The 18,709-nt window shown below is 46.6% G+C and overlaps 2 protein-coding genes across 5 annotated transcripts in view; one reads left to right on the forward strand and one right to left on the reverse strand.

Annotated features, from left to right (window-relative positions):
• WDR91 (WD repeat domain 91) overlaps positions 1-18,709 on the reverse strand; it is a 51,575-nt gene that overhangs the window by 15,420 nt on the left and 17,446 nt on the right. The window contains exons 1-6 of one of the 4 annotated variants that reach the window (XM_060107653.1): positions 11,579-11,733; positions 9,699-9,878; positions 8,470-8,677; positions 6,652-6,734; positions 5,549-5,679; positions 4,268-4,433 (exon numbers count right to left, since the gene is read on the reverse strand). In XM_060107653.1, coding sequence (XP_059963636.1) covers positions 4,268-4,433; positions 5,549-5,679; positions 6,652-6,734; positions 8,470-8,677; positions 9,699-9,878; positions 11,579-11,701 — 891 coding nt within the window. In that variant the 5' untranslated portion in view covers positions 11,702-11,733. Of the gene's footprint in view, positions 1-4,267; positions 4,434-5,548; positions 5,680-6,651; positions 6,735-8,469; positions 8,678-9,698; positions 9,879-10,516; positions 10,540-11,343; positions 11,428-11,578; positions 11,734-18,709 lie in introns of those variants that run through there. The other 3 variants (XM_060107654.1, XM_060107655.1, XM_060107656.1) reach the window with 3 other exon arrangements.
• LOC132496428 (BET1 homolog) lies at positions 16,103-16,502 on the forward strand. Its single transcript, XM_060108809.1, has one exon. The coding sequence runs from the start codon at positions 16,137-16,139 to the stop codon at positions 16,500-16,502; it is 366 nt and encodes a 121-aa protein (XP_059964792.1). The 5' UTR covers positions 16,103-16,136.

Below are 18,709 nucleotides of genomic sequence, written 5' to 3' on the forward strand. Positions count from 1 at the left end.
CCCATTTAATATTGCATGCATTCCCAAAGAAAGTACACAGACCACAGGGGTATCTCACCTTGGAACCAAAGGCTGGGAAGGCTGCAGAGCAGGGACAGGTACTTGGTGGCACACCTGTCTTTCCTTACTCACCTGCTACACCTGATAAGTGGTGTTTTTTTCCTTTTCCAACACGTGGTTTTAAGGGTGCTCAATTCAATTGGCCCAAACTGATGGAATAGAGAGGCTTAGGATAGACTTCAAATTCCTCTAGCTGACACAAAAGCCACTTGTAACCCTTCCCCAGCAAATACATTACAACATTAAGCAGAACAAAAGCAATGCTTCCCTGTCAAGTCAAGATGGCAAGGAAGCTGTCCAGTTTATCATTAGGTTGGGGGCTGGACAGTACTCCGAAATGAAATTTCACACAGGCAATTAACATAAGGCACTGCAATAAATTAAGAAGAACTGTCCTTATAATGATAGGGTAGTTTATACCAAAAGAGCTATAGACCTAAGTGTGACCTATCAGATCCTGCTTAGAGAGAGCTTCTCCTTAAACTATATCTAAGTTATTTACGAAAGAAGGGTAAACATCAACAAAAACAATAGCACGCTAAAAGCTGATGAATGCAGCCATCCACCAAACACCTAAATATGTTAAGCTACAAATGCATATAACTTAAGTAAATGTTCACTGTGATACAACCGGTAATTGAAAGTTTTATTTTGTTTTACGAGCAAACCTCATAAAAAGCTTAACTACTGGATTCAGATAACATTCCAACAGTCCAAACTGTATTGTCATGTTCTACCATAATCTACCTGTCTCCTACAGTTCAGGAGAGGTATCTTAACCTATGTTTTATCATTTGACCTTCTTGCTTCTCACTCTAGGGAAGGATCTAAATTCATTTTCGGTGGCCTGAATAGAGCTTACCAGGCAGTCATCCAAATGGAACAGAGAACAAGTTCCAGTAATTTAGGCTCACCTGAAGCAAAATAAAGACACCCAGAAGACAGGCCCTAGTAACACAGAAATTACAGAATGAAAGACGGGGAAGAGGGCTCCCTTTTCCCCATCCTGCTAAGATGCCCCCAAGGGCAGCCTTCTTACGGCTGATGTCACGGGAGCTATGAGGTAGTTTGATACTAATAAGAGTTACAAATACAGAAGTCTGTGGTCGCTTTGCTTTCTTTGCATTACAGCCAATTAGAGGTTATCTCTGTAATAACCATAATTCCCCCTCACAACGGACTGAGTAGTTATGGAAGGAGTGGAATTATAACTGGAGGGGAGGATGGGGTAAAACTGCAGTGGGAGAGCCTGCTGAGGAGATGCCCACAGGGGCTTCTGTCACAGAGATCCCAGAAGAGCTTAGGAATTGTGGTTTTACAGCTACTTCCATGTGTTTCTAAAATTTTGCCTCCGGGTTCATAGTGAAAGCACAGAGAGTGTATCGCCAGAGACTCTACATCTATAATTTTATGAACTTTTCAGTGATAACAACAACAGTTACAGTGACTGATCACAAGTGGGTAAAATGCTGTGACTGAAACTTACAATGCTATGTATAAATAATATTTAAAATAGGAAAGCCTATCATTTTATGTATTGCTAATTTTTTAAATAAATTTATTTTTTATTTATTTATTTTTGGCTGTGTTGGGTCTTCTTTGCTGTGCGCGGGCTTTCTCTAGTTGCGGCAGGCGGGGGCTACTCTTTGTTGCGGTGCATGTCCTTCTCATTGCAGTGGCTTCTCTCGTTGCGGAGTGCAGGCTTCAGTAGTTGTGGCACGCAGGCTCAGTAGCTGTGGCTCGCGGGCTCTAGAGCGCAGGCTCAGTAGTTGTGGTGTACGGGTGTAGCTGCTCCGTGGCATGTGGGATCTTCCCGGACCAGGGCTCGAACCCGTGTCCCCTGCATTGGCAGGCGGATTCTCAACCACTGCGCCACCAGAGAAGTCCCTGTATTGCTAATTTAATAACACAACTCATGTTGTTTTGCTTGCTTATTAAGAGTAAAAAAGAAAGAAGGCTCTCTGGCATGGTAGTAGTGAGGAAAAGACTACAAGCTAAATATGCACTAACGAAGCCACGTGGCTGATTAAAAAACCAATGTCATTTTCTATTGCGTTAAAAGCAGTATAGCATTAAAATCACAGGAAGTGATCACACAGCTAACTGCATTTGGTATTGGTAAGACAGCATCTTGAATTGTAAACTCAAATTTGGCCATCGATTGTATAGAGGAATTAAAAATTAGAATGTCCCCCCTAGAAGAAGAGAACCAGAATGGTGAGGGGTCTAGAAATCATGCCACATGGGTAAACAGTTGGGCAGAAAGGAAGGAATGAACATAGTACTTAGCCTGGAAAAGACAGGAAGGGTTGTCCTAACCAGAAGCCTCATTCTCATAGCTTGAAGGCAAAGCTAAGATCAGTGAGTAAAAATCATAGAGGTTTCAACTAACAACTTTCAAACAGGCCAACATCCCTCATGTACAAGCAGTGACCTCCCCAGCACAGGAGGCAATCAGTCACAGGACGTGCCCTCTCTCAGTAGGAGGGTGGGCCAAGTGACCTTTAAGCTTTCTCCAACTCTAAAATTCTGTGCTTTTTCTTGAACCTCAAATATACTAGTTATCTTTAGAACTGAAACGTCACTGCTGAGTCTAATATATCAGTAAAAAAAACAAGTGACCCAACCACTGGATTTTTCAGATTGCAGACATTTATCGACTCCATTCAGGAAGTGGAAAGAAGGCTGCCTCTGCTCTGTTAACATGCCCCGCGGTGACCCAAGCTTTGTTTGAATATATTTCAGAGGTAAAGGAAGGCATGTTTTCTGCAAATTACACACGCTTACCTTTGTCTCCTGAACAAGAATCATACAAAAAATTTCCAATCCCATTTCACCCTCACCATAGGACACCTTAGCGCCTGAACACGTAAACATAAGGCCACGGGCTTAAGCCCAAAGACCCCGTCTCCATATTTTCTTTTAAGTTAATGAAATTGAATTTCATCATTTCATGCACATTTTGAGGGACGTAGCATTCCATACGTCATCTACTACACTTACAAAATCTTGCACAGTGAAAGAGATTTGCAAAGCAAACCGTAAAACTTACTCAACCACATTCTACAAAACCGCAGTTCTAATTTTTAAGGTTTGAACTTCAAAAAAACAGTCGTAGAATAACCATGACTGATTTTTGATGCCCCCAACCCCCTGGATGCTAAGGCTGCAGTCATTTTGCATTGCTGCCACTTTAGGTCTCAGAACTGACTTAGGTACCCAGGAGGCCAATACCTTCCCAGCTACAAAAACTACAACTAAAATGTATTGCGCGCTTATGAACTGCCAGGCACTGCATATACCAAGGGCTCTCATATCAGCTCAAATAACCCTGCCCCTAGGGAGTGAATGCCGTTGTTATCATCATCCCAAGTGAAGTGGGATGAGTTTAAGCAATCTGAGCAAGGATGATAAACAAGGTACAGTTGCCCAACTGCAAAGCCCATGCTTTCTTCCCTGGTGTCCTGCGCAATGTCTGCACTTCAACAACAGTACTAAACCCGAGTGCTGTGCTAAAAGCCCCGACATCCCAATGGCAGCCTTGGGGAGGACCCCTTTCTCCCCAAGCAGCCCCACGCTGCTGCATTACTTGCACCTGTACTCAAGCCAAGGGTGGCAGGAGAGGAAGGCAGAGATGATGACAACTTACTGTATCTGCGACTAATAAAAATATATTAAAAGGGAAACAGTCCCTACCCGAGCAATAAGGCATAACTATGGGTCTGTTAAAGTTTCACTCTGGCCAGCACTTCTGAAAGCAATGAATTCTGACCATCTCTGCCTGGAAAACTCCTCAATTTTGGACATATGCTGGCATAAAAGAAATTCTCTTGCAAGCTTCTAAAAAGTGAAAAATAGCAAAACTCCTTTGCAGAATCAGGAAATAACAACTTGTAAAAGAAATACTACACTGGATTTAGAAGTAACTTTAATTTAGTCTTTATCAACAAGCTACTTTATATCACCAAAAATCTAAAAGTCCAGAATTGCTTGAATCCACACTTGAGGAAACAAATGGCAGTCATAAGCGCTCATGAGTTAGGGGACATTTATGAGAAACGGGAAGGGGCCCTTCAGAGCATACTTCCTCTTGTCACCATCCACCCTCCACCTGCAGGTCCTAAGGGAGGGTGGACAAGTCTCCACCTGACGAGTGGGATGTCGGAGGCCTCCTGGCGAGAGTTAGAAAGGCAGAACTTGCACTAACCTGGCCGCCAAAGGACTCCTTCTTGGCCGAGCTCTGAGACTGAGCGGGGGCCTGGGCAGGCAACAACCTTGAGGGGCTCTTCTTACTCTGAGGTAGCAGAGAGGACAGGAAGCCCACGCGAGGCGACTGGGAGAGGGAAGCGTTCCTCTGGCTGCACACCATAGCTCTGGACAAGCAGACAGCACAAGGTCGCAGCGCTGGAGGGGGGACCTGGGAGAACCCGGAGCACAGACCTCCCAGGCTATGGACGCTGCCAGTGACCAGGGCCTTGGCCAGGTTCGCACGCCTGGGCCTTAAGGCGGCGTGATGCTTGGTGCTATTCTCGTACGAGGGGAACCAGCAGCCTAACTGGCACAATGGTGAAGGCTGCGGCTCTTCTTTGAGGGCCGTGGTAAAGCTCAGAGCAGCGCTGTCTAATAGCCACTGGTCACACGGGGCACTGAGCACCTGAAATGTCTTTAGTCCAAATGGAGATGTGCTGGAGGCGTAAAATCCACACTGGGATTCAAGACTGAGCATGAAAAAGAATGTTAAATATCTCATGAATACTTTGTTTATATTCATTACATGTTCAAACGATATTTTGGGAAAGTTGGGCTCAGTAAAATATATCATTAAAATGAGCTTGTTTTTCCTTTTTTTAACATAGCTACTAAAAATTTTGAAGTTTGATTTTTGGCTTGCACTTTATTTCCATCGGAGGGCGCTAGCTCAGAAGCTAGAGCAGTTTCATCTGCTGCAGTACTTGGCCACATGCAGGTTTGGAATCTGACTGCCTGGGTTTGCATCCTGACTCACCAATCGCTAATTCTGTGACCTGTGGCGCCTACGTCGTCTCTTCAACTGCTATTATTCTCATCGCCTGGGTTTTTGGCTGTAACTAGCTGTTTTTTTTAAGGTTGCTCAAATACCTCTCTTCCAACCTGCCTACCTTTCCCAACCCTGGGACAAGAGCATGCTTCTACGGAGAAATGCATCCAACCTGTGGTTGGCAATCGTGTCATCCAAGAGGCGCTCCTTTCAGGGCACAGAAACTTCCCAGGGCTTCACGAAAGCGGGTGTGATTATTAACCCAGGCTGCACGTATCTGGACGTGCAGGCCCCTGGAAGAACAGGCCTAGAGGCTGGGAGGTAGGGGACAACTAGAGGACCAGGGGACCTTACTCAGAAAGCTCAGACAAGAACAGTGAGCACCCGGGAGGCTCCTGGCAATTCCACGTCATCACCGGGAGGGGAGAGCACAGGGGACCGAGGCGCGGAGTGGGCGCAGCACACACTCACAGTTCCGAGTCCCCCAGGCGGTCCATGTTGGAGACATAAGAAGGCAATTTGTGCTGGACTAAGGCCGCTTCCTCTTCTGGCTGTTGCTCCTCTTTCTTCAGTCGGTGGATTTCGGCTTGCAGTGCAAACAGCTGCGTAGAGGTGGGACGAGTAAGATGGGGATCTCACCCAGCCTTCCCTCCCCTGAGGAAGATTAGACTCACGTCACATCCGAAACCCAAGCACACTGGCTCAAAGGCCACCCGCCCTCAACCTCGTAGTGCCTCTCTCACTCTCTGCAGACTGGAAAAATGGGTGAGGCTGCTGGTACTTGACTACAGGGAGGCGAGAAAACTAAAAACCATTAGATATACAGAACCCACTTTTTTCTTTTTCTTTTTATCATTTGACTCGCTTCTTCCTGAATTCAGTGAGAAAAATAGTTCCCAATCATGCTTTGCTCTTTGGAATCTACAAAATCAGACTTTGGAACTCAAATGGAAAAAAGAAATTTGAAATGAAGGTCAGCATTTTTGACCTTCTGCCTGAAGAAAATTATACACACACCCCCAAACCCAAGAATCTTAAACCCCCAAACCTAAACAGCTTATAACCTTCCTTTTTCTAAAAAATCCTCCCTTTTCTGAAGATGTGTCAATCTCAAGGTTAGAGAAAGGCTCCTCAGGCAAAATGTAAAGGCAAATGTGGGTCCCCTGGAGCTATCATTTTACCAAACTAGAGAAACCTAGTTTAGCTTAGCTGAGAACAATTAAATCATTTCTGGGCCGTAAACAATACAGACGTGGGGACAGGTGGAAAAGGACTAGGGGTGGGAAGCAGGTTAGATGTAAGGTGACATCAATGCATAGAGTCTTTTTCCTCTTAAAAGTTCACTCCTGTTACTGTGTTGTTCGCGCTACGTGACTTACAACATGAACCTCACCTCTGGTTTTCAAAGACTTGTCACATGGCCCCCAAATCCCCAACACTGCCTTTCTGGTGACTCACTTTCATCTGAGATCAGTGCTTTCCTCTACTGAAATCAGCCCCCTATGGCTACTACCTAATTTTACACATGAAAAGCAGAAGTACTTCCCAAGGAGCAAGCATTGTTTGCAACAAACCTTCTGGCGCAGAACTTCATTTTCTTCCTGAACCTGGTTGGTCCGCTGGCACTCTGCATCGAAGTTCAGGATCACGGGAACCGGTGCACCAAGTTAAAGAATAAACCTGCCTCTTAATCAACTTGACTGTGGTGATTATGTTACAATGTGTACATACCCCGAACCATCAAGTTTTATACCTAAATATATACAATTCTTAATTGTCAATTATACTCCAACAAAGCTGGGAAAAATAGCCAATTAAAATATATATTCTAAAATAAAGTTCAAATCAAAAAATAAAAATAAAATTCAAATCAAAAAATATATTCTATCACAAACTCTGCAATAAAACAATTCAATACAACAAAAATAAATAAGCCTGCCTGCAAAATGATTAAAAGCCCTTCCCAAACTCTTGACACCACACCAACACCTTTGAACATGACACAGAGTAAAAACTCTGTGCTGTGGGCTCTTCACAGCTTTATGAATAGTCTCCCTTGACACGGGGCCTGGCCTGACTTCCTTCAGAGAGACTCACGGACACATGACAACCTGCCTGGCTAGCCCACAGAGAGGACATAAGTCCAAACCTGACGCTTTCTCCCAAATGCCAGCAGTAAAGGGCTAGTATCCTGCGGGCTTCACAGCCAGCCTAAGCTTTAGTGACATTGAGCAAAAAGCCAGCCCAGCAGCTGGCCACTCGCCTTTCCCCTCCGCAGGTTGAGCCTCTCTGGCAGAGGTTCAGACTTGAGAAGCAAGCTTTCTGCAGATTGCCACCCTATGAGCACCCACATTCTAGGTCATGGTGTCTGTTTTTCCTGACCACCTCAAACAGCTTCAGTCCAGAGGAGCACAAGGCAGGCAGGGCCTCAGTACCGGGGAAGCACACTTCCCTAGAGGGCCCGCGGGGTCAAGCCGTAACCACCTCTGGGCTGGGCCCCCTGTTAGCTTTGTCTGAAAGCCCTGGGGATGAAGAGCAGCAGCAGGGGGAGAGAAAAGGCCAACCTGGCAAGGGCGTAACTCACACTCACCACAGCACAAAAGGAAACACTCCCTTCCTACCTCCACCAGAAGACGTTCCTCCCAGAGCCAAAAGGAGATGGTGGATAGACCTCCGCACGTCCAGTTTATCAGTGACCCACCAGACAGCCCCATTCCAACCAGACTCCCTTCTCCTCCCGTGGAATTCCTGCTAGAGAGCAAGAGTGACGAGGAGGATGTCCTGGGCTTTCCATGACAAAATGGTAAATACGTCAGGCTGTAAATTAGTTACATCCTCTCTTAAATATCCACACCTATGTTCTTAAAGCTGCTCTGTCCTCTGACAAGTCAAGGGACCCTAAGGTCATTATAAAGACAGTGACCCAGGCACTAACACAGGGAGGAAGTTCCGGCCCTAGAAGTGTTCTCACCTGCTACCGAATCCCAACAAAGGCAATTGAATCCTGGGGGGCAAAGGGCATGCACAAAGGGTGCTCTCGAGGTTGGCCGGTTTCGCTGCAAAGCAGCTCTGCACTGACCCCTGCGTTTGCTGAGAGAGGCCCTATTTGAGGGCTCCTATCCCCCCACTGCTACGACAGTCCCCACCCACACATGTCCACTATTCAGCAGCAGAGCTGCTGAACAACTGTAATAATGATGACAATTCCCGGCCTACGATCTCCGGCCTACTGATCAAAATAACCACCATCTGTCCAGCCCCCTCACGTGACACATGACAGTGATCCTTGGGCATTGCATAGAAGAAACGATTGCATTAAGAGCAGCGGCCACTGATCACGTTGTCGGGCTGCCTCAGCCTGGGCCCCCAGCCCTGGGCAGCGGAGAGGATATGCATGCACTGAAACAGGACGCTCAGGAAGTTGTGCAGGGACACGATGAAGGTGTCGGCCCACTGGCGAGAAAAGTAGGTGGCAAAGATGGGGTTGGTGTCCGGGGACGGCAGGAAGGGAAGGACAAACCAGTCCTTCCACTCGGCCTGGTTCTGGAGCTCCGTGGCCTGCTTTGCAAAGAACTCCTGAGCCTTGTCACTTCTGTTTGTCTGCCAAGACACAGAGGAGGGAGCAAGGAAGGGGGAGAGGCAGGAGTCCAGAGGTAAGATTCTTCACCACCGCACAGCAGACAGCCTCTGAACATCGGCCTGCTGGGTAAGTGGCCAAACATGATCTATAAACTCTATAAAATCAAGAGAACCATCACACTTTTCTCAAGTTCCTTGTAACTTCAAAGAAGCTGGTTTAAACTAAACTCCTGAGGGACCTCCCTGGCCGTCCAGTGGTTAAGACTTCGCCTTCCAATGCAGGGGGTGTGGGTTCCATCCCTGGTCGGGGAGCAAAGATCCCACATGCTTTGGGGCCAAAAAACCAAAACATAAAATAGAAGCAATATTGTAACAAACTCAATAAAGACTTTAAAAATGGTCCACATCAAAAAATCTTCAGGGCTTCCCTGGTGGCGCAGTGGTTGAGAGTCCGCCTGCCGATGCAGGGAACGTGGGTGCCCCGGTCCGGTAAGAGCCCACATGCCGCGGAGCGGCTGGGCCCGTGAGCCATGGCCGCTGAGCCTGCGCATCCGGAGCCTGTGCTCCGCAACAGGAGAGGCCACAACAGTGAGAGGCCCGCGTACCGCAAAAGAAAACAAACAAACAAACAAACAAACAAAATCTTCAAGAATTAATAAGTAAAATAAAATAAAGTCCTGATGATAAATACCATTCTAAAAATTAATTCCTAGTTGATTTTCAAATAATCTAAGTGATTTACTCCCCCAGGTCAGCCATAATCTTTATTACTCAAACTTAACCCAGCTACTTATATTCTTCAAAACACCCCCCAGGCTTACGTGCTTAAAACAAGAGGGGAAATAGGAATGAGGAAGACAAGTCCAATCATCTACAGACGAGAAGGAGAAAAGAAGTAGGAAAACAGTCAAAAATAATTTGCACTGTGACTGTTTCACCCTCTCCCAGGAGTAACAGAGACAGCTGTCCCTAGGCGTTAAAAGAAAATCTATCTCTGGATCAAAGAACTCTCTCCACCAAGAAATCCCTAAACCAAAAGCACCTGGATTGTGTAGACGAGATAAAAGCGGAACAGGCTGGTTTTCAGCTTGTTGATGGTGGGTCTGTACATATCCTCCAAGCGGCTGAAGAGCCGACGTTCCAGGTAGTTCCAATAATCCCGAAGGGCAGCCAAGTCATACACCTGCATTAACTGCTGCAGCTGGTCCACAATCTTGTCCACCTGGTGAGAAAAAGATGAGATGGAGAAGGCATTGAAGGACGGAAGGGAATTCTCTCCTCGTTCCACAGAGTTAAGACAGCTTTTTCCTCTTGCTGTGGCTTCTGGATGTTAAAAATTTTTTTTTTCCTTGGGCTTCCCTGGTGGTGCAGTGGTTGAGAATCTGCCTGCTAATAATGCAGGGGACACGGGTTCGAGCCCTGGTCTGGGAGGATCCCACATGCCGCGGAGCAACTGGGCCCGTGAGCCACAACTACTGAGCCTGCGCGCCTGGACCTGTGCTCTGCAACAAGAGAGGCCGCGACAGTGAGAGGCCCGCGCACGGCGATGAAGAGTGGTCCCCGCTTGCCACAACTAGAGAAAGCCCTCGCACAGAAACGAAGACCCGGCACAGCCAAAAATAAATTAATTAATTAATAAACTCCTACCCCCAACACCTAAAAAAAAAAAAAATTTTTTTTCTTTAAGTTAGCAATCTATAAAACTTTCAAAACACAGTAACGTAATAGCTTTTAGGTTTTTTTCCTGATGTAGATATGTGTTTTGACCCTCTACCAAGCATGCAAATTGCAGGTGTAAAAGCTTCCTGGCCCAGGAAGAAGGAGATCTGGGTCGAGGGCCTGGATCTGCCTCTGACTTACTCAGCCACCTTGGCAATGTCACTTCAACTCTCTGGTCTCAGTTACCTAAGATTTCAAAAAGCAAAAAAGACAGAGTGAGACAATCTCCATGCCCCTCCTCCTAACTCCTCCATTCCAGGATTCCAAGGCTCATGGTGAGATGTACTGTCTCCTTCAAGTCCTCAAAGCACTACCAAAGTCCTGGCAGCTGCTCAGTGTCAGCCAAAGGAGTAACCTCCTTGTGAGGAGCAATCATACCAGAGTACACAAGATGGAAAGGCTTTTGAATATTGATACCATTCCAACACACCCATTTTATAGATCAGGAACACTGAGGCTTGGACAGCTGAAATGATTTGCTTTTGCCACCACCAAGTAGCCACTAACTTCGGCAAGACAAGAACCCAGGCCTCCTAACTCCCCTCCAGTGTTCTTGCTGCTAGCTCACTGCCTCACCTGCCAACACCAACTGAAGCCAGCAAATATACACACAAATCACACACATATAAATTCCAAGAACTTCTCAACAGAAAATCATGTCTGAGCAGGGGAAGTATGTTTTCAAATGCACAAGGTCTTCCTCAATCGTGAAGCAAAACTGCCAATGAGTCACTGATAAAGCCGTTTCAAACAAACAGGTACTTGAACCCAGCTAACATGTTGGGCTGCAGACCCCTTTGTTCCCAATGCCACTGGAAGCCAACTTCAGAATACTTCTGCTGCCAAAACCCCAACCATCTACCCCACGTTAGCTCCTAAAACCTCATCGCCATCCTGACCAATGACTGGCCAGCACCTGCTGAGAGGCTGGGGTGGAGAAGGGAGCCCCGGACCAGGAGTCAGGGCACCTGGGCTCCAGCCTCGGCGATGCTCCTAACTCGCTGGGCAACTTCAGGCAAGTCACGTCCTCTCTCAGGGCCTCAGTTCCGCATCTGTCAAGCGAATGCCGGACGCGCTGATGTCGACGGTCCCCCTGGCGCGGTGACAGCGCCGCTCCCGCCCCGGAGGGCAGTGCTGGGGGAGAGCCAGCTTCGTGCCCCCTCGGGGCCGCCTCTGCCCGCGCCGCGCCCGCCGGCCCCTCACCCGGAACCCCTTCTCCTTGTCCGCCTTGATCTCGGCGTCCAGCTGCCGCAGCGTGTGCGTGAAGCCGCGGAAGAGCAGGTACTCGCGGACCAGCTCGTCTGTGCGCTCCACTGCCTCCGCCATCTCTGCGCCAGCGCCGTGAGGGGCCGCGGCGGACCAGGGACGGAGGGGCGGGGCCTAGGCCGCACGGGGCGGGGCCGGGCGCGGTCGCTGATCGCGTCACGCCGCGGCCGGCCTACCAGCCCGCACGCACCGCTCGCCGCGCGTCTGTGGCCCCGCCCAGGCCCCGCCCCGCGACACCATCACCCAGCTCCAAGAGCGAATGAAAGAAGCAGTGCCCGCCGGGGTTTTCTGGCACCGCTGGCAGCGGCTTTGTCATCTGAGTTATTGAAAGTGGCGGCTGCCGTCCAAGTCAAGTAGGGCTGGACCTTGGAGATTATCCCAGATAGTCACGAGGCGGGCGAGGGGCTGAGGTGCCCTGCTCGTTGGCATTACCTCGCGGAATCCTCTGTGATCTGCCTGCCCTCGTTTTACAAATGGGGGAAACTGTAGTCCTAAGAGGCAAAGTGACTTGTGTGAAGTCACACAACCAGGTGTTGTGTTATCAGAGAGCTCTAACTCCCCCAAAAGTCTGCTTTCATTAATAAGATTTATTAACACAGCAAGATAACCAAGGCACACTGTTCTGAGAAAAAAGGCAAGTTTCAGAACAATATGTATAATATAGTCCCAGTTTCTTGCTGGGCAAAAAAAAGGTATGCGTATGTGCTTGTGTGTACATTTTTAAAATTCAGGAAGACTGAACACTAACCTCCTGTAGTTGTTTCCTCTAAGAGGTGAAACTCTGAGGGACTTTCGCTTCCTATTTTTTATGGATTTTTGTTTGACATTTTTATAAAGTGCATATATTTTTGTAAGCAGGGAAATAGTCAATATCTTTGAGCCTCACTTTCCACCTACCTTCCAGAGTAATAATGAAAATGTATTTAGCTAATGTTTCAGTATGGAAAACGCTTAGCACAGTGAATAGCCCATCAGTAAATTGCAAGGTTTGTTCCCTTCTCCCTCCCTCTAATGGTATGACTTTGTGTATTTGTCAAAATACTACTCAGAATCATTACTGCCACTCTGCTCAGATCCTCCAATCCTACTGCATGGAAATTTAGCCCCAAAGGCGTCCTGATCTGCACTAGAGAAACTTGAAAAGATAAAAAAAAGCAAAACCCGTGGCAAGACAAGGTAGAGACCTGTTCCACTCTGCCTGCTTTACCTGACTCCAAAGGTGTAAGCATACCCCAGGCGAACAGTCTGGCCGCACAGGGCAGGCAAGAAGAGTCGCCTCTGTGATGACTGAGGACCCAGGCAAATCCTATTTTGACTGGGATCTCAGATCTTCAAAAGTGAACTTGGGGGCCTCCCTGGTGGCGCAGTGGTTAAGAGTCCGCCTGCCGATGCAGGGGACACGGGTTCGTGCCCCGGTCTGGGAGGATCCCATATGCCGCGGAGCGGCTGGGCCCGTGAGCCATGGCCGCTGGGCCTGCGCGTCCGGAGCCTGTGCTCCGCAACGGGAGAGGCCACAACAGTGAGAGGCCCGCATACCGCAAAAAAAGGAAAAAAAAAAAAAAAAAAAAAAAAAAAAAGTGAACTTGGGAAATCCTGACAAGCAGCCAATGCCCAAACCTCCCCCTACAGGAAAGTTGTGAATCAGATTCCCCTAAAGGCGCCTGAAGCTGAAGCCACGGCTCCCACCTCCTGCACCTCCAACTGCCATGGCAATTTCTGACCAGAGCCTATAAAACCAACTAAGACTGGTTTTCTGATCAACAAAATGCAGCTCCTCTGGGCCTTAGCAGGAGGTCTTTCCTCTACCAGGCATGCCTTCTCCCAGATACCCATATGGACAGCTCATTTGAGCAAACACACAAAGGAGGCTGCACACGTTTGCACTAATGTCACCTTCTCAGAAAGGTCGGGTCATCCTGTACAAAATAGCAGTTCTATACCTCCAGAATTCCTAGCCCCCTTGCCTTGCTCTGTCTTTCTCCATAGCACTTACCACCATCCAACAAACTAGATATTTTTCTTACTTGTTGTCTGTCCCCCTCCCCCCTCAAAAATACAAGCTTCATGAGAACGGAGATTTTTGTCTGAATTGTTTGTTACTATATCCCCATTGCCTAAAGCAGTGTCTGGCTTATAGTACAGGCTCAATAAAAATTTACTGAATTATAAATGAGGACAAATTCAGTGTGGACCCACCACATTCAAGCAGGACAGCCCAGTTAGAGGGAATGTAAACTCTTGGGTCACTCCAGTGTGTAGGCTCTGTGGGCTTCTGACCGGTTTCCTGTCCAAAGCATTCCTCTTCCCCCATTTTCCCTTCCTACCATTTTACTCTCTCTTTAAAAATTTTTGGAGACATTTAACTGAGTTGTCTTTATGTAACCGGAGAAGGCACTAGATTCTCCAGCTCACTCATTAGCTCCAGCATGTCTGATTAAGCCTTTACTGCTTATGCTCTGGCACCTGCTATGAAAGTAACAGGTAGACTGATGTTCGTTTAAGCAGGTGCTATTGGGGCCCACAGCAATTCCATTATACAAAGAAAAGTATGTGGGTGCCCACAAGGTGAACCACAAGTTATCTTTTCTTCCAGTCTAATAATCTCTCTTTGCCCTTGAGGCTTCCAGTTGGGAGATAAGGGAGGACACGGAGCATGGGGATGGGACGAGGGGTAAACATTTAATGAACACTTACTAGATGCCAGGCACTGTGCTAGGTGTCAGGGACACAATTATATGCAAGACCAGGGTGTCTGCCCTCAGGACTAGCTCTGGCTGGTTGGAGGAGCCGGATGACTGAAGCACACACACTCTGGCTTCAGAGTGGAGGCTGGATTGGATGGGAACAGGGCTGGAAGGAAGACGGGGGTCAGCTAGGAGCCTGTGGCACTCCAAGCGAGATGAGACTAGACGGGTGGCAGTGGGGATGAAGATTGCAGGGGCAGGGGTAGGATTTGAGAATTACGGAGGCGTGGAATCAGCTCAACTTGGTGATTAATTAGCTAAGGTGAGTGAGGAGAAGAGATAGTAAGTGATTGGCAGGTTTCTGGCTTGGGCATCTGGGTGGATGATCGTGCCATTTGTGGGCCGAGAGAACTCCGGAAGAGGAGACCATGGGACATCCATTTTTGGTAGAAGCTAAAACAAACGGGGACCCATAAACAGTAAGCAGTGCTGCGACCTGAAGCACGGCTATCCTACCCGACCCTCGTGAAGGCTTCAGCTGTTACCTGTACACTGATGACTCCCAAATCTTACCTCCAACCCAGACCTTTCTCCTGAGCTGCTACCCAAATACCTGGGGACGTTTCCACTTGGGTTACTACAGGCATCTCAAACTTAATTGTACCAGTTGAGTTCAGAAGGGTGAAGGAGGCTTTAGTCCTGCTACATTCGACTGTATTGGGCTGGCCAACAAGTTCATTCAGTTTTAAGTAAAAATAAAAGGCACGTTTTTCACTTTCACCAAGAACTTTATCGAACGACGTATTCATTAACTGAACAAACTTTTTGGCCAACCCAGTAGAACTCAGTTCCTGTTTCTCCAGCTTGTGATTGTGTCACCACCTGCATCATAATTACTTCAAGGTCTTGTTAAATTACAAACTCACGGAACCAACCCAGACCCACTCAATCAGAATTGCTTGGGATGGTGCCTGGGAATCTGCAGCTGGACCAAGTTCCAGGGGATTCTTAGAACACATATGTCTGAGAGGAGGATAGAAGGGATCAGCTGCCAATTAACAGAGCTTCCATGAATAAATGACTATTTTAAGCTTAATAGTAACAGTAATAACCATAATATTTGTAGCTGCAAAACACTTTTACATACCTTATTTTATTTGAACCTCTTACAGCCCTATGAAGTCTTTTTCTCATCTTAGAAATAAAAAAAAAAGCTGAGATTCAGGGAGACTAAATGATTTATTCAAGGTCTCAAGTTGACGTTTCTGATTCCAAGTCCACCAGTGCTCACAGCAGCATCACTGAATCAGTCAACTTGTGAGACAAGCCACGTGGCTGAATGAGGACGAATACACCCCACTTCTGAAGAGTATTGGAGCTCAGACTCACCATGCAGGGTCTCTTTAATGGCTGGAGCATTCTGCCTGGGGCAGGGATCAATCAATTTAACCCTGGGTACCACAGATAACAGATCAGAGGTATAAGGGCACCTGGAGCTCTCTAAGGTTCTGGGGCACCTTAGAATTTCACCTCTTGTCCTTACTTCTAATCTTGATGTTCTGGGCTGCCCTTTGTTTAACCTACAATTTCTGAGATTTCTTTTCAACCAATCCTTTGCCTGACTCTGCCTGTGATTGTGCCCTTGAACTCCTATCCTTTAAGACTCAACCTAGAGACTACATTGTTGTCGTGGCGCTTTAGGGGAAGAAGTTGGTGTTTGGCCAGGCCCTGGTACTGAGGCCGCGGTCCAGGTGGCCCCTGGCCTCTTCTACCACCCCTTCGCCCGCCTTTTCCCCCGCTCCTCTGGCAGGATGAGGCGTGCAGGCCTGGGTGAAGGAGTACCTCCTGGCAACTATGGGAACTATGGCTACCCTAATAGTGGGTATAGTGCCTGTGAAGAAGAAAATGAGAGACTCACGGAAAGTCTGAGAAACAAAGTAACTGCTATAAAATCTCTTTCCATTGAAATAGGCCATGAAGTTAAACATCAAAATAAATTATTAGCTGAAATGGATTCACAGTTTGATTCTACAACTGGATTTCTAGGTAAAACCATGGGGAAACTGAAGATTTTATCCAGAGGGAGCCTGAACAAAGCTGCTGTGTTATATGATGCTGTGGATGATCAAACTGAGGTGATGCGAGTAACTGTGAGTTTGGAATTTGTTCCAACTTAACGGCTTGGAGTACCACTTCAGTAAAAAATCAGCATCAAAACATTCCTAAATTTCACATAATACTATGGCTTTTTCCATCAAAGATGGCTGGATTTTACTTGTTTTATAAGTCACATAAGATAATACAGTGCTCTTTGAATACTGTTTCTTCATGATTCATTTTTTTGCCCCTATTTTCAGGGGTATTGAGGTGGTCCGAGGTCAGTCTGGCCCTAATAAGTTTTTTTCCTGTTTTTTTGCTGTCAGGTTAAATAGCAGTATGATATCCTGTTGTTACCATAAATGTAGGTTTATGTTCCACACAAAGAAACTTAGTGGGAAAATAACAATGCCTGGAAAGCCTTGTGCTGAGCTCTTGAGATGGTGAGAAAGTTTGTGATGGACGGTAAATGTATTTTCCTGAACTGTCATCGCCCCTGAGGATGTACTCTCCTTTCCTCCTCTATTTGGTTAAAATTGTAGACTGATGTCTTTTTACCTACAGTTTTCCTAATAATGTTTGATGATGTGACTCTTCTTCCGCCTCTGCCCAAGGACCTCATTCTTTAATAAAACTTGTTATTTTGGCATATTTCTAGTAAGGTTCAAAACAAATGTGTACCCATATAGTTGTCATTTTATATTAACTTTATATATATATACCATTGACTTAGCTTATAATAGTTTTATGATTTTAGCTACTTAGGCCATTTGGTTATCATTTATGACAGAATAATGTGAAGCTAAAGTAATTGCTAAGCTCTGAATGGAAATAAAATGTTCAAGAAAAGTAAAAAAAAAAAAAAAAAAAAGACTCCACCTAGTCATCCCTGGCCCTCACCCCTCAGGTTGCACTTGGTGTTTCCCTCTCTCTGTTCCTATGGCTTAGCACCCTGTTTGTGCTTATCACATTGCTTTGTAACTATCTGTCTGTCTCATCTCCTTGATTATAAACTCCTGAGAGCAGAGAGTGTGTCTGGCTGATCCTCCAATTCCTAGCATAGTCCCTTGAAAGGAGGTACTCGAGAGCTGTTTGTTGAATTAATGAATGAATGAAGCCCACTTGACTGTACTGCCTGGGACTCCAAGTTACACGCTCAGTACGGAGCTCCCATCGCCATTGCCTTCAGCAGAGAAATCTTTTCTTACTGTGGTCAGTGCCATACAAAGTTCTGAGCACTTCTGAAAACTGGAAGTGGCCCAGCCCTGCTGATAACCCTTGGCCTTGCCTTAGGGGGCAGGCTGTTTACACGCTAGCTCTCAGCCCATTGAAAATCGATGACAATTAATGACATACAAATTAAAACGGATGCCCTTTTCACTTACCAAATTTGCATTAAAACATCTACTGGCCAGTATTGATAAACATAAAATGAAGTGGGCGTTCTCACAAAGCTCCAGAATGAGCTATTATACTTTTCTAGGGATGGCATTATAAATGATCACCGCCACCAACAAAAAAAAATGTTCATACTCTTGAACCCAATGACTATGCTTCTAAAATTTCCCTTAAAGAAATAATTTTAAAAAGACAAGATGCATGTAGAATGGGTTGCTTGTAAGAGTGCAAGTTATTTGTAATAATGAAAGTTATTTACAATAGTAGAAGCTGTAAGTACCCAGAGGCTACAGTGAAGTATCCTTCAAGAACTTAGGAATGAGGAAACTGCATTTCCCACTGAGTGCTGAACGGCAGGATCCACCCAAAATGGATCAAAAACCAAAGACCAAGTCCATGGAAGGAGAGAGAAAAGCTACTGGCTCACAGGACTTGATTGAGGGCATCAATTCACAAAATAAATACTGTGTCCATCAGAAGAGGTTTTGCACACAGACATGCAGCCATCAAGAGAGTGACCATGGGCAGAGCCCACTGAAGCCCTCGTGTGCATCTCAGCCAGCAGATGCCCTGAGTTCTGTTCTATGCCAAGACCATTCCCAAGATGAGAAGGAGGCACCAGACCACGAAAATGGGGCCATTAGAGGTAGTCCACCCTTTTCCTGGTTCCAAGCTCACCAGGGGACCATCTGATCACCCTGGCACTTGACCACAGGAAGAGTTGTGGTATTCTGGTGTCTTTCTCCTGGTAAACTAACAAGGAGTTTACAATTATGTTAACCTTCCAACACAGGCCAAAGGGGATGTCGTTTAAGCCAGTGCTACCATGCACACTCCCTGTGTGTGCGATGGTTTTCTTAACGACATAAAGGGTGGCATTCTGATGTCT

The sequence above is a fragment of the Mesoplodon densirostris genome, chromosome 9, assembly GCF_025265405.1.
Source record: "Mesoplodon densirostris isolate mMesDen1 chromosome 9, mMesDen1 primary haplotype, whole genome shotgun sequence".
Classification (NCBI taxonomy): domain Eukaryota; kingdom Metazoa; phylum Chordata; class Mammalia; order Artiodactyla; family Ziphiidae; genus Mesoplodon; species Mesoplodon densirostris.

Excerpts from the sequence above, each read along its gene's own strand:
- LOC132496428 (XM_060108809.1), top strand. The coding sequence starts at position 16,137 with ATGAGGCGTGCAGGCCTGGGTGAAGGAGTACCTCCTGGCAACTATGGG.